General features: G+C 44.0%; 1 protein-coding gene across 2 annotated transcripts; it reads left to right on the top strand.

Moving 5' to 3' along the window:
- Nucleotides 1-6,464: 6,464 nt before the first annotated feature.
- On the top strand, nt 6,465-12,812 carry LOC308662377 (uncharacterized protein). Of its 2 annotated transcripts, XM_081318116.1 has the most exons (4): nt 6,467-6,706; nt 6,925-7,032; nt 7,687-7,813; nt 8,132-12,812. In XM_081318116.1, exons 3-4 carry the CDS (start codon nt 7,780-7,782, stop codon nt 10,111-10,113), a joined length of 2,016 nt encoding a protein of 671 aa, XP_081174242.1. In that variant the 5' UTR covers nt 6,467-6,706; nt 6,925-7,032; nt 7,687-7,779; the 3' UTR covers nt 10,114-12,812. The 2 variants fall into 2 exon arrangements, with proteins under 2 accessions (XP_081174241.1, XP_081174242.1); XM_081318115.1 differs by having other exon boundaries at nt 6,465-7,032.
- Nucleotides 12,813-13,510: the final 698 nt, after the last annotated feature.

The raw sequence follows: 13,510 nt of genomic DNA, 5'->3' as shown, positions 1-13,510 counted from the left end.
GGCTGAAAATGTCCCTGGGGCAATTCCTGGACTAGGCTGGCTAAATGAACTGGATTCCAAGGATCCAAGCCTTCAGCCTGCATTTTATTCTCTGAAGAGGGAAAGGAGAGCTGTCATGCTGCATAAGCTGCAACCACCTCCAGCTGCAAAGCTCAAGAACATTCCAGAGTGTTCCATGCCTGCTCTTTTCCAGCTGGAATAATCTGGATGCAGAAATAATCACTGAACAGTCAGTGGGAAAAGGACATCCGGAGAAGACGTACCATCGCTATTGCTATGTAAGAGATCTGCATATTCTTTACGTCTCCAAAGGCAAATCCAAGATGCCACCTTGAGGAAGCCCCTTTGTATTTTTAAATATAGTCCCCTCTGGAAGAAGATAACGTGTACACACAAAACCACAAAGACACAAAGAAAGGAGCAGAAATGGATACTAGGGGAATGCAGGTGAAAGTCTGGTATTTCTGCACCAAAATGGAACTGACTAGGGAGTCCCCGCACACACTTGCAGCCAAATTGCCTCTCCTCCAATTTCCACTGCAGCAGGCATATCTCACAGAAAGTTTTATCTCTTCAGCCCCTCCCTAACTATAATGCACCCCCAGTCCTCCCATTGATCCAGAACTTTCACTGTGTTCTTCTGCAGTCTTCTTAAAGTGCCCCTAACGACTCTTACCGGCAACTCCTTCCACAGCTGGTATTTGGCGGAGTGGCCCCCTAAGGGACAGCTTGGACCCTCCTATAAATGGATCATTATGTTGAGACTTAATAGGCTCCAAAGCTGGAGTGAGGCAAACAGCAACACGATCCCACATGAAGTTTCGTCCAGTGAAAGAGCAAAGGATCAACAACTTAGGTGAAAGATCCATTTATTTCCAGCAGAACACTCACCAAAGTTTCTCAGGCTAGACAACCCTGTCAAAGCCATAAAACTCTCTTCTCATGTGATCTTCTGCACATTGCAGATTTGTGTGGACAATGATTTTTTCACTGTTGCCGCCAAGGGAAGCAGAATTGAATGAACTGAGTCCTACCCGTCAGGACATTTAAAAAGTTGAACAGCTTACCTCCAGAAGTTGTGGGTACTTCCACACTGGAGGTTTTTAAGAAGAGACTTGATTTGTATGAAATAGTAAAGAGTCTCCTGCTTGAGCAGGGGGCTGTACTAGAAGACCTTCAATGTCCCTTCTCGCTCTATTCTGATTGATTGATTGATTGATTGACTGATTGATTGATTGATTGATTGAATGGATGCATTTTCTCCCCAAATTACGAAAACTTCCAAAAGAATTAAATGTCCCCAAGGAGAAATTAAATTAGGCATCATAGGACTCTACAACAATGTTCTGTGTCAGTGGCAATTTAATTGGGGCAATTTCAGCCCCCTTTCCTAACAGGTATCAGTGATAAGAAAAACTAAAAAATTTATAGGAATGTTTTCTCCATCATAGAATGCAGAGTATAGTACATTTTGAATAGAATTAATTATTTTTAGTTAATATTGCAAATATGTAGAGAAATTCAAGAATGGGATGACAGCAAGATAGTGGCTGAGCAGGGCTTACGTATCTCTTGAGAGAAAAATCGCGACTGCAATCTGGATATTTATGTAAAATAAAATGACAGCAACCATATGAAACAGAATGTACCATTAAATTGGGCAATACCCAGAAGCTAACAAAATATATCCTGAGGGAAAATATTAAAAGGCGGGTGGAGAGAGAGAAACTTTGTATGGCAACCAGTGCTGGCGAACCTTTTAGAGACTGAGTGCCCAAATTGCAACCCCAAACCCACTTATGAGTGCTGGATGGGTGTGGCCCATTGGGTGGGCGTGCCTGCGGTGGTAATAGCAGACTGGGTGGGACTAAAAAGTTCAATCAATCAATTCCAATTTTGCAAGTTTTTTTTTTCTCGTAAGTTGAAATTGATTGATTGACTGACCTCTTTTTTTTTTGCACACAGCGGCAGAGGCCTAAAGCAAAAAGGTTTTATAAAACCCAGCTGAAGCCCTAGGAGTGGGGCCAATGGCGCATGGGACCATAGAGAGGACTATGCGTGCCACCTGTGGCAAGCGTGCCATAGGTTCGCCACCACAGTAGTATACCCAGGAAGCAAGGAATGTGGACTGTCAGATGGAAAAAACAGAAAAAAAATACAATATTCTGCCAAACGATAGGGACAATTAATCAGCAGGATAATCATTGTATTCCAGAAAATAAGAGAAAGAATGAAAATAATTTTGAAGTGTTAAAAAAGAATTGTATTAATGGGCAATGTGGCTATAACACTAATGAAAACATGTTAACAAAATATGTAGAAGGTGAAATGATGAAAAAATCAGGTTTTGAGATTGAATAAAAAGTAAAATACTTGGGTGTTAATCTGACAAATATAAACTGTATATTGTTTCAAAATAATTATGTTAAGCTATGGGTTGAAGTTGATAAAGATATGTTTAAGAGAGAAAAACTACAATTGTTGGGGAGAATTTCTATGATTAACATGACATCCTTGAATGTTATTTTTGTTCCAGACAAAACCTGTTCTCACAACTCAAGTAGCATTTAAAGAATGGCAGAAAAACTTATCAAAATTTATAACTTAGGGCCATGGTGGCGAACCTATAGCACTTATACCACAGGTATCACGCAGAGCCCTCTCTGTGGCACGCACACCATCGTCCCAGTCCTCGGCCGCCACCGTGTCTGCCCCCCCAAAAAAGTTACAATCAATCAATTTCAAGTTCTGGTGGGGGAAAAAAGATCTCGCAAAGTTGGAACTGTTTGATTGAACTTTATTTTCAGTCCCACACAGCGGTGGAGGAAGTGATGCGTTGGAGCTGGAAAAAAGGTTCCGTGTGGGGGTGGGGGGAGTGGTGGGAGAAGGGCACTCCATGCGAGGGGTGGGACGGGGCCTGTTGCTTCCCTCTCCCTGCCAGACACTAATCTGCATTTCAGCTGCATTCCGTTTCTCCATTTGCTTCTCAGCCTTTGCCAAGCGTTTCTGGGACAAAACGTTCCATCAGACTCGCAAGAAGTTAGAAAATCTCATGGAACTTTTTTTTTTACCAATAGTCCTACAAACACGAGGACTTGGGTATAATGTATGAGGGGCTGCTGCCTCGCTTTCCGTACCGGAGTTGGGATGGACTGGGCGTGGAGACTGCTTGCTGCTTCTTCTGCCGCGGACATTGGGGGCGCCCACCGCACCTACCGCTTGTCCCAGGGAACCTGCCACCATCCCACGCTCTCCAGCCCGTCGCTGCCCAGCTGGGCTTGCCAAGCTCAGGCCTTGGCAGATGGAGGCCAGAGGGGAATGAGAGCCATGGCTACCCAGCTCCTCCACTTGAGGACATGTGCGGGGAGAGGGGTGCCCAGCTCGGTAAGCCGCAGTCCGCCCACAGAAGGCGCAGAAGGATGGAGGAGGAGGGCTGGCCGGGGACAGGCGCAGGGCTGCCCACAGAGTAATCTAACGCTAACCCTGCCCTATCTGCCAGAGCAACATAAAGTTGGCCATGCCCACCCAGTCTGCCATTTCCACCATAGCCACGCCCACCAGACGGGTCATGCCCACCCGCCACCCAGGGATACATAAGTGGGTTTTGGGTTGCAGTTTGGGCACTCGGTCACTAAAGTTTTTGCCACCAGTGCCTTAGGGTAAAAAACCTGGAGTTAAATATAACATGTCACTAGATGCTAAAGAAAGAGGAAGTTTAAGTTAACCAAATTTGAAACTATATTTTGCAGCTTGTAGTTTAGTTTGGATGAAAGATTAGGTGAAATTAAGCACATAGGCCTTGTTCATAGACCTTCAGCTTTGCTCAGGCAGCTGCTCGTTCCTTTTCTATTCTAGCAGAACGTACTGTGACTTTAGTTGATGTGGATCTATGTGATCTGGTCTCCTGCAGTTCAGCAATACAGATTTCTGCATTATTCTTTGCAACTTCCACAATTCTTGTTCCCTAATTACAAACTACCAGTAATATTTGACCAGAAAGACCTCCAATAACAAGTGCTTAAATTTGGGGGTGAGGTAAGAACCAATTTTGCTACTAGATTCAACATGTAAAGGAGAAAAGTATAATTCCTGTGTAAAACATATGCAAATTGCTATTCTGAGAAGTCTATTTAGTTATCATATGAAATTAAGAATTTTGTTTAGCTTATTCTTGATCTTTAGTTATACAAATTCTTGATAAATTGATTATGGGCCATCAAATGAGTATTGATTAATCAGATAGGTAAGATTTACTCCAAGATGATCTTTCACGATTTCCAGAGGAGTATTTAAACAGAGACATAGAAAAAGAGGGGATCGGTTCCCGCTCCGTTAAACCAAAACTCTCGGTCCTCTAGGCTCACTTCTGCAAACGAACCAGTGGGAGAAACGCTTTACGCCTAGAGAGCAAGTCTCATCTCCAGGAAGGGAGCATAGAGGAGAGGAAGTTCTCTGCTCCAGGCATCCTGCCAACCTCCAGGGCGAGGCAGAGGGCAAGGCTTCCCCCCCCCTCGTTCACAGCCGCAGATCTAACCTGCCTTCCCCTCCTGTCGCCCTCCCCGATTTCTCTCCTGCACCAGTCTTTGCATGTGATGGAGGCGGGTGCACTCAAAAAGCTCTCGTTTTGCAAGGAAAGGGGTCAGTGGGAAAAGGGGCTACCAGGCTACTCTGTTCCATCCGTCCTGTGCTGGACCCAGAGGCCAAGGAGAGCCCCTTTAATCACAAGAAAGGAACATGTCATAGAATGCAGACTATATTTTGAATAGAATTTGTTATCTTCAGTTAACATTAGAAATTCGCAGAAAAATTCAAGCATGGGATGAGCATTAGGTACTGGTTGTGCTGAGCAGGGCTTATGTACATTTTAAGAGAAAAATCACGACTGCAATCTGGATATTTATGTAAAATAAAATGACAACACCCATATCAAACAGAATGCACCATTAAATTGGGCAAAACCCAGAAGTTGACAAAATATTGGGGGGGGGGGGAAACTTTGTATTCCAAATTAGTATACCCAGGAACGAAGGAATGTGGAGTGTTTGTCAAATGGCAAGAACTGCGGTGGGGGGGGGGAATTCTACCAAAGGACAGGGTCAATTGATCAGCTGGATAACCTTTCTACTCCAGAAAATAACAAGAGGAAAAATAAAAATAATTTTGAAATTTATAACACTAATAAACAAGATGTTACCAAAATAAATAGAAGGTGAAACAGAAATGATAAAAAAATCAGGTTTTGAGATTGAATAAACAGTAAAATACGTGGGTGTTAATCTGACAAATATGAACTTCATGTTGTTTCAAAATAATTACGTTAAGGTATGGGTTGAAATTGAAGATACGATAAAGAGGGAAAAGCTACAGTTGTTGGCGACAATTTCTATGATTAAGAAGAGAGATTTATCTTGAACATTATTTTTGTTCCAGACAAAACCTATTCTCTCAAGTGATGTAACAGTTAAAGCAGGGCTTTTCAAGCTTTTCACAGATTGTTCCGTTCGTCCTGCGCTGGAGCCAGAGACCAAGGAGAGCCCCAACTTTCAGCGGAGGCTCCCCAACTTTCCTGCAGAGCGCAGGACCCGGGCAGCAGCAAGCTGCCGATGAAGAGGGCGACGCCGAGATCATCAGTCCTTCCCCGCCCTTTGCAGGCATCGCCGCCCCAGCCTCCGTTTCCGCCGCCCTCCTTTCGGCGAACCCCGCCCCCCTCGGAAGAAGGGCAGCGACGTAGAGATTCCGGGAGGCCGGAAAAGGAAGGTCCCCTTTCATTCTCTTCTATCAGATCCCCTCTAGGAAGCACATATCTCTCGTTCTGGCTTCTTGTTGAGCAGGGGTCTTCAAACGTGCCTGTCTGAGGAATTCTGGGAGTTGAAGTCCAGAAGTCATTAAAGGGCCGACTTTGAAGACCGCTGTTTCCTCAGGCGGGTAAAGCCCGAGTGAGCGGAGAGCCATTTCTTCCCTCCTGCACACCGGAGAAGGGGCTGCGGAGGGGCTGAGGGATATTTGGGACTGCCTCGGGCTTCTTTTGGCTGCCCTCGAGCAGGAGACCCGAAGGGATCCCCAGGGATGGAGGCCGCCCTCAGCCCAGAGATCCACCGCCGGCGCTTCCGCGGTCTCGACGGCTGCCGCCAGGAGGCCGAGACGCCCCGGGAGCTTTGCAGCCGCCTTCACCGCCTGTGCCGCCAGTGGCTGCGGCCGGAGAGGAGCAGCAAAGGGGAGATGCTGGACCTGGTGGTGCTGGAGCAGCTGCTGGCCCTGCTGCCCGCGGAGATGGCGAGCTGGGTGAGGGAGTGCGGAGCCGAGAGCTGTTCGCAGGCGGTGGCCCTGGCCGAAGGCTTCCTCCTCAGCCAAGCCCAGCGGGAAGAGCCGGGAAAGGGGCAGGTGAGGAGGGGGGGAGGGGCTTCATCCCGGGAGCTCCATGGGGGGGGAGAGAAAAGATTAGCGATCTAGCTATATCTGCAATAGGACTAAAATATGACTGCAGCCTTTTCTGGAATTACTCACATTTGAATAATTTTTTATTCCTGAGGTAAATGTTTCCTAATTTAACATTTCTCTTCCATTACAGCTCTGTGTCCTTTGTGATGTTATCCATTTATCTCATAATAATCAGTGTTTAGGTTCTGATCTGTGCTATCTGAATCTAGATAAGGGGAAGGAACTGGATTATGTGAATGGCCTCTGATACCCCTAGAATACGACAATAGTAAGAGAAACAAACTGATTAACACACCCTTACAGTTTATCTACTTAAAAACACAGCCTGCTGTTTTAACTCCCATTTACTCAGAAATATAAGTCACATGCAGAGTCCCTGAAGTGTCTCTGATTTCAGTTGGGGAAAGCAAAATGTAAGGAATGTGAACTATCATAGATATTGTCCTTTGAAAATGGATTATAAATCAGGTTGTTCTTCAAATGCAGGAGCTGTTCACAGGGGAGATTTCAACAGAGCTCTGGGGCAGAGTAGATCAATCCCGCTCTATTCAAGAGGTGATTTACAGGAGGACCCAATTCTGGCCACCTTGCCAGGTAGGTGCAGGTTTCTTCTGAGAACAGTAGTGTTCCAGCTCCATCCATTCAGGAGCTGTGTTTAATACCAAAAGCTGAGTCTATGTGGACTTGAACACAGTGTCCACCCACATTTGGCTTTCAAGATTGTGCTGGAAATTGAAATGCGACAATTCATAGGCAGGAACCTTTTGTTAGAAATGAAATTTAATTGTAGAAAGAATTTAATATTTCTTAATGCTATTAAGAAAAGTGCCTAAAATAGTTAGAAATGAAGCCCATGAATTGAAACTATAACAGTGGGAATAAACATACCTGAGAAGTGTTTATTTAGTTTATTAAATATTTATGCCACCTGTCTCCCTTGTAATGTGTCTGTAAGTATACCAAGAAAAATACAGCACATGAAGTATATGCCAGTAAGTCAACACTAAGTGGCTGTAACTATAAAACTGTTGTTCAACCTTGGCTATGTTCAATTCTGCAACCTGGAAGCAACTAAGCCGTGATTTGTTAAGGTGCAACTTCCCAGCCCCATGGACTATGTGGACAAGATGACATGAATCCATCCTGAATGTTCATTTGGCTCTTGCAACTCTGTGTTTTCCCTTGTGTGCATTGAGACAGAGAACTTTCAACTGTTTCCTGGGATAGTCTACTTTTTTCTCTTTCTAGAACACTGATCCCTTTGAGGAGGTGACTGTGGACTTCACAGATGAGGAATGGAGGCTGCTAGATTCTGGGCAGAAGGCCTTGTGCATAGAAGTCATGCAGGAGGTTACCGTCAATATGGCTGCTCTGGGTAAGGGCACACAGTTCAATTCGCTATAAGGTCGTGGCAGAAACATTCACCATAGAATTAAGAAAGATCCTAGATAGCCCATTGAAGTGACTGAACAGATTGACTGATTCAACACTAATGCTTTAATCTGTGTTTTAGATGACAACATTATTTCTATGTGATGAAGATTCTCCTATATAACAATTTGGAGATATCACATCCTGGCTAGCCAAATGGATTGTACTAAACTTGGAATGCAGATTGGTATGTTTTTGAGTGGGACCCTTCTAAATTTTAATCAGAATATTAATTTTCATTCCCCCCCCCCCCCGCATGCAGATGATGTGTCTGTGAATGAGAACGACAAGGAGGCAATGTTATATCTACTCGAAATAGAGAAGAATAAAATAAAAGTGATCCTTCGCCATCAGAGGGACACCAAAATGCTAAGGAGAAAACAGCCACAAAATGGAAGGGAGAAGCCATCCACTTTTCTTGGTATTTGTGGCTTCCTATCCAAGCAAGATCAAAAAGAAATGAGAAAAGAAAAATACAGAAAAAAAGAAAACTTGAATTCAAATTACATAACTATGGCAGAAACCAGACTAAAAAAAACATGCATGCCTCTAAAAACTATGGAGAATAACTCCTTCGCTTCTACTTCAAAGAAACCAAATACCTCTGTAAAAACTGGGGGGGATTGCAGTCTGAGCAAAAAGAGGAAAGTCTGCATGAAATGTGGAAAGAGTTTCAGTAACAAATGTCATCTTATTTACCACCAAAGGATCCACACTGGGGAACGACCGTATAAATTCATGGAATGTGGAAAGACCTTTACCCAGAAAAAAGATCTTAATCGTCATGAAAGGATCCACACTGGGGACAGACCGTATAAATGCATGGAATGTGGAAAGAGTTTCATTAGCAACAGTCTTCTTAATTACCACCAAAAGAGCCACACTGGGGAGCGACCTTATAAATGCATGGAATGTGGAAAGACCTTTACCCAGAAAGGACCTCTTATTCTTCATGAGAGGATCCACACTGGGCAGCGACCATATAAATGCATGGAATGTGGAAAGAGCTTTAACCAGAAAAGAGAACTTAATCGTCACGAAAGATTCCACACTAGGGACAGACCATATAAATGCATGGAATGTGAAAAGAGCTTTACCCAAAAAGGAGATCTTAATCTTCATGAGAGGATCCACACAGGGGAGAGACCGTATAAATGCATGGAATGTGGAAAGACCTTTATCCAGAAAGGACATCTTAAATGTCATGAAAGGATGCACACAAGGGAGAGACCGTATAAATGCATGGAATGTGGAAAGACCTTTACCCTGAAAGGACCTCTTATTCTTCATGAGAGGATCCACAGTGGGCAGCGACCATATAAATGCATGGAATGTGGAAAGACCTTTACCCAGAAAGGACATCTTAATCTTCATGAGAGGATCCACACAGGGGAGAGACCGTATAAATGCATGGAATGTGGAAAGACCTTTGCCCAGAAAGAATATCTTAAACATCATGAAAGGATCCACACAGGGGAGAGACCGTATACATGCATGGAATGTGGAAAGACCTTTACCCGGAAAGGAGATCTTAATCTTCATGAGAGGATCCACACAGGGGAGAGACCGTATACATGCATGGAATGTGGAAAGACCTTTACCCGGAAAGGAGATCTTAATCTTCATGAGAGGATCCACACAGGGGAGAGACCGTATAAATGCATGGAATGTGGAAAGACCTTTACCAAGAAAGGAGCTCTTATTCTTCATGAGAGGATCCACACTGGGGAGCGACCATATAAATGCATGGAATGTGGAAAGACCTTTACCCGGAAAGAACTTCTTAAATGTCATGAAAGGATCCACACACGGGAGAGACCGTATAAATGCATGGAATGTGGAAAGACCTTTACCCAGAAAGGACATCTTAGACTTCATGAGAGGATCCACACTGGGGACAGACTGTATAAATGCATGGAATGTGGAAAGACCTTTACCCAGAAAGGACCTCTTATTCTTCATGAGAGGATCCACACTGGGGAGAGACCGTATAAATGCATGGAATGTGGAAAGACCTTTACCCAGAAAGGACCTCTTATTCTTCATGAGAGGATCCACACAGGGGAGAGACCCTATAAATGCATGGAATGTGGAAAGACCTTTACCCAGAAAGGAAAACTTAATCGTCATGAAAGGATCCACACAGGGGAGAGACCGTATAAATGCATGGAATGTGGAAAGACCTTTACCCAGAAACATCAGCTTAAATGTCACGAAAGGATCCACACTGGGGACAAGCTGTAGAAATGCACGGAATGTGGAAAGAGCTTCATTACCAAAAGTAGCACTGGGCTACTCAGCATGCTTCTCTTTTGCTCTCAAAGAGACTGGCTGAAAATGTCCCCCATCAAAAGGTGTTCTAGGGGCAACTCCTGAACTAGGCTGGCTAAATGAACTTTGGATTCCAAGGATCTGAGCCTTCTTCAGCTTGCATTTTATCCTCTGAAAAGGGAAAGGAGAGCTGTCATGCTGCAAAGGAGTATGAGCTGCAACCCCCTCCAGTTCAAAAACTGAATAACATTCCAGTGTTCCATGCTTGTTATTTTCCAGCTGGAATAATCTGGATGCAGAAATGATCACTGAACAGTCAGTGGGAAAAGGACATCCGGAGAAGAGTTACAATCTCTATTCCTAACAATTTCAGTGATTCACCTAACAAGTGGGGCATGTAAAGTCATAAAATGGGACAATACTCATTTAACAAATTTCTCCATTAGCAACATCAATTTTGGGCTCAATTCTGGTTGTAGGTTGAAGACTGTCTACACACCCACTTACCACACTTTAAATAGAAAATTTGTTCTTCTTTCTCTGCCATTAATCTTTGCACTGTTCTATCCCCTTCTCTCCCTCTCCTTGTCTTAAAGAAGCTTCTCTTCTCCGTCTCTGTGTCCCGTTCTCTTTCCCCATTGGTTTTTTTTTCTCTCTCTTTCGCTCCAAAACGTCCCTTTGTATCCTTTCCTCTCCCCCCCCCCTCCTCTTCTGTTTGGTGTAGTTGCAGCTGAGTCCTTTCCCTGAGGCAACTTCCAGAAGGGCCAATCAAATGGAGCCCCACTGGTGATCCTGGGCGCTCAGCAGTGCCCTGGCAACACCGTAGCTCCAACTGACCCTCTCACAGGCCTGTGTGGTGTGCCACCAGTTCAGCTCATCCCCCGGCACACTTTTCCATTCCCCCCCCCTTTTTTTTTTAACACGGCTTTTCAACCCACCGTATGTGTTGTACCTGCCCACTGCCAAAGTACCACCAGTGGTACAAGTACAACAGGTTGAAAAGCACTAATTTAAAGAATGGCAGAAAAACATCAAAATATTATTTACTATTTTTATTTGCTGCCTGTCTCGCCACAAGGGGGCTCTGTGCTTACAAAGTTAAAAGCAATAAAAAAGTGTGTGTGGTCCTTACTCAGTGTGTGGTCTTCAATGGAACTGCATTTATATGGAGGGAAGTGTGTAGTGGGGTGCGCCAGGGCTGTGTTTTAGGCCCAGTGCTCTTCACAAGATAGGCTTAAGATATAGAAGGATCTTGACTGACTTGAACATTGGGCACTATCTAACAAAACGAAATTCAGTGGTGAAAAAAATAAGGTTCTACATTTAGGCAAGAAAAACCAAATGCACAGGTGTAGTATAGGTGGTATCTTGCTCAATAGTAATAACTGAAAGGGATCTCGGACTCCTAGTGGACCAGACATATCAAACTCCTGACGTCATTTGACGTTGTGTGACATATTGGAGCTTTTTCCCCATTGCCAGCCATGGGGTGGGCGCGGTTTCCTTGTGACGTGTCTGGCCAGCGGTTTGACACCCCTGTCGTGGATGATCCACTTAAATATGACACAGCAGTGCGCTACAGCTGCAAAAAAAACCCAACACACTGCTAGGCTTCATTAACAGAAGGATAGAATCAAGATCACATGAAGTACTAATACCACTTTACAATGCCTTAGTACAGACATGTCAAACACAAGGCCCGATCCTGCAACGCCCTGGCCGAGACATGCCCCCAGCAGTGGAGCCACTCTGGCTCCTCTGCCGAGCTGCTCTGGCACGCGGGCTCCTGGGCCACTCGCTGCCGAGGGCAAGAAAGTGGGCAAGCGGAGGCGCCCGGCTGGCCTGGCCCAGATCCTGGAAGAGGTAACTTGCATAAATTTAAAGAGTAGATCCCAGTATAGAGACTTCTGTGATGGTTGAACAACCCATGAGATAGTCCAAACATGACCTACTTTTATGTATCTGGGTTTTTTTCTGTGTAAAACTGAAGTTATTTTGCCAATACTGTATAGGTAGTCTTTGACTTATGACCACAATTGAGCCCAAAATTTCTGTTGCTAAGTGAGACCATTGTTAAATGAGTTTTTCCCTATTTTACGACCTTTTTTCCACAATTGTTAAAGTGGTTAAATTAGTAATACAGTGGTTAAGTGAATCTGGCTTCCCCATTGAGTTTGCCTGTCAGAAGGTTGCAAAAGGTGATTATGTGACCCTGGGACGCTGCAACTCTCCTAAATATGAGCCGGTTGCCACCTATCCGAATTTTGATCATATGGGTATAGGGATACTGTGATGGTCATAAGTGTGAAAAACATAAGTTTTTCAGTGCTATTGCAACTTTGAACAGTCACAAAATGAAATGGTGTAAGTCGAGGACTATCTGTAATTGACAAAGTCACCACCTTAACTTAGAATTAAAGTCCCACTTTTAAGGTTTATTGTGGGACACTAGAGGCAGGATCTGTATAATGTGTTTAGACATAATGATATTTCTTAGTCTTTAATCATTCGGATTTTTGAACCATGATTTATGAAGTAGCCTGATGGTCTACATGCAGCTAATTGCTCATTTGGTACTTCATGTATTAAATAATCCATCACTTCCCAGAGTGTATGAATCCGGACAGTATTTTATTCATGAAAATTAAATTAAAATCAAAACTTTGCTGGTATGATGCTACAAAACATTAAGTTAGCAAACATGGAAGCCAAGAGTCAGCTGCGCTGAGTGAGCAGCATTGAGCTGGCCACGCCCGCCCGGCAACACCCACTTGGCCATGCCCACCTGGCCACACCCACCTGCCCCGCCCCCGGGCAACCATAATGCTGATGTGGCCCTAAATGAAATTGAGTTTGACACCCCTGCCTTAGTAAGACCACACTTGGAATACTGCATCCAGTTTTGCTCACCACGATGTAAAAACGATGTTGAGAATCTAGAAAGAGTACAGAGAAGAGCAACAAAGTGATCATGCAATATTGGAATTCAACATTCTGGAGGCACAAGCAATAGAACACAGCCAAACTAGAGTCTTGGACTTTAAAAGAGCTATTTTCAATAAATTTAGAGAGACCATGGGAAGAATTCCATGGATGAGAATCCTAAAGGGGAAAACAACTCAAGAAGCTTGGGAAATTTTGAAAAGTGAGATAGTAAAGGCCCAGTCTAGTACAATACCAACAAAGAAGAAAAATAACAGCTCTCAAAAGAAACCAGCATGGCTGCATAAAGAACTCTCTGATAAATTGAAAGATAAAAAGGACAAGTATAAGAATTGGAAAGAGGGGCACATAACTAAGTCAGAATATCAGCAAATAGCCCGTGCCTGCAAAGATGAAGTGAGGAAAGCTAAGGCTCAAAATGAACTAA

The sequence above is a fragment of the Vipera berus genome, assembly GCF_964194415.1.
Source record: "Vipera berus genome assembly, chromosome: 2".
NCBI lineage: Eukaryota > Metazoa > Chordata > Lepidosauria > Squamata > Viperidae > Vipera > Vipera berus.
The sequence above is the reverse complement of the archived record's forward strand: the minus strand, read 5'-3'. Positions and strand labels throughout refer to the sequence as shown.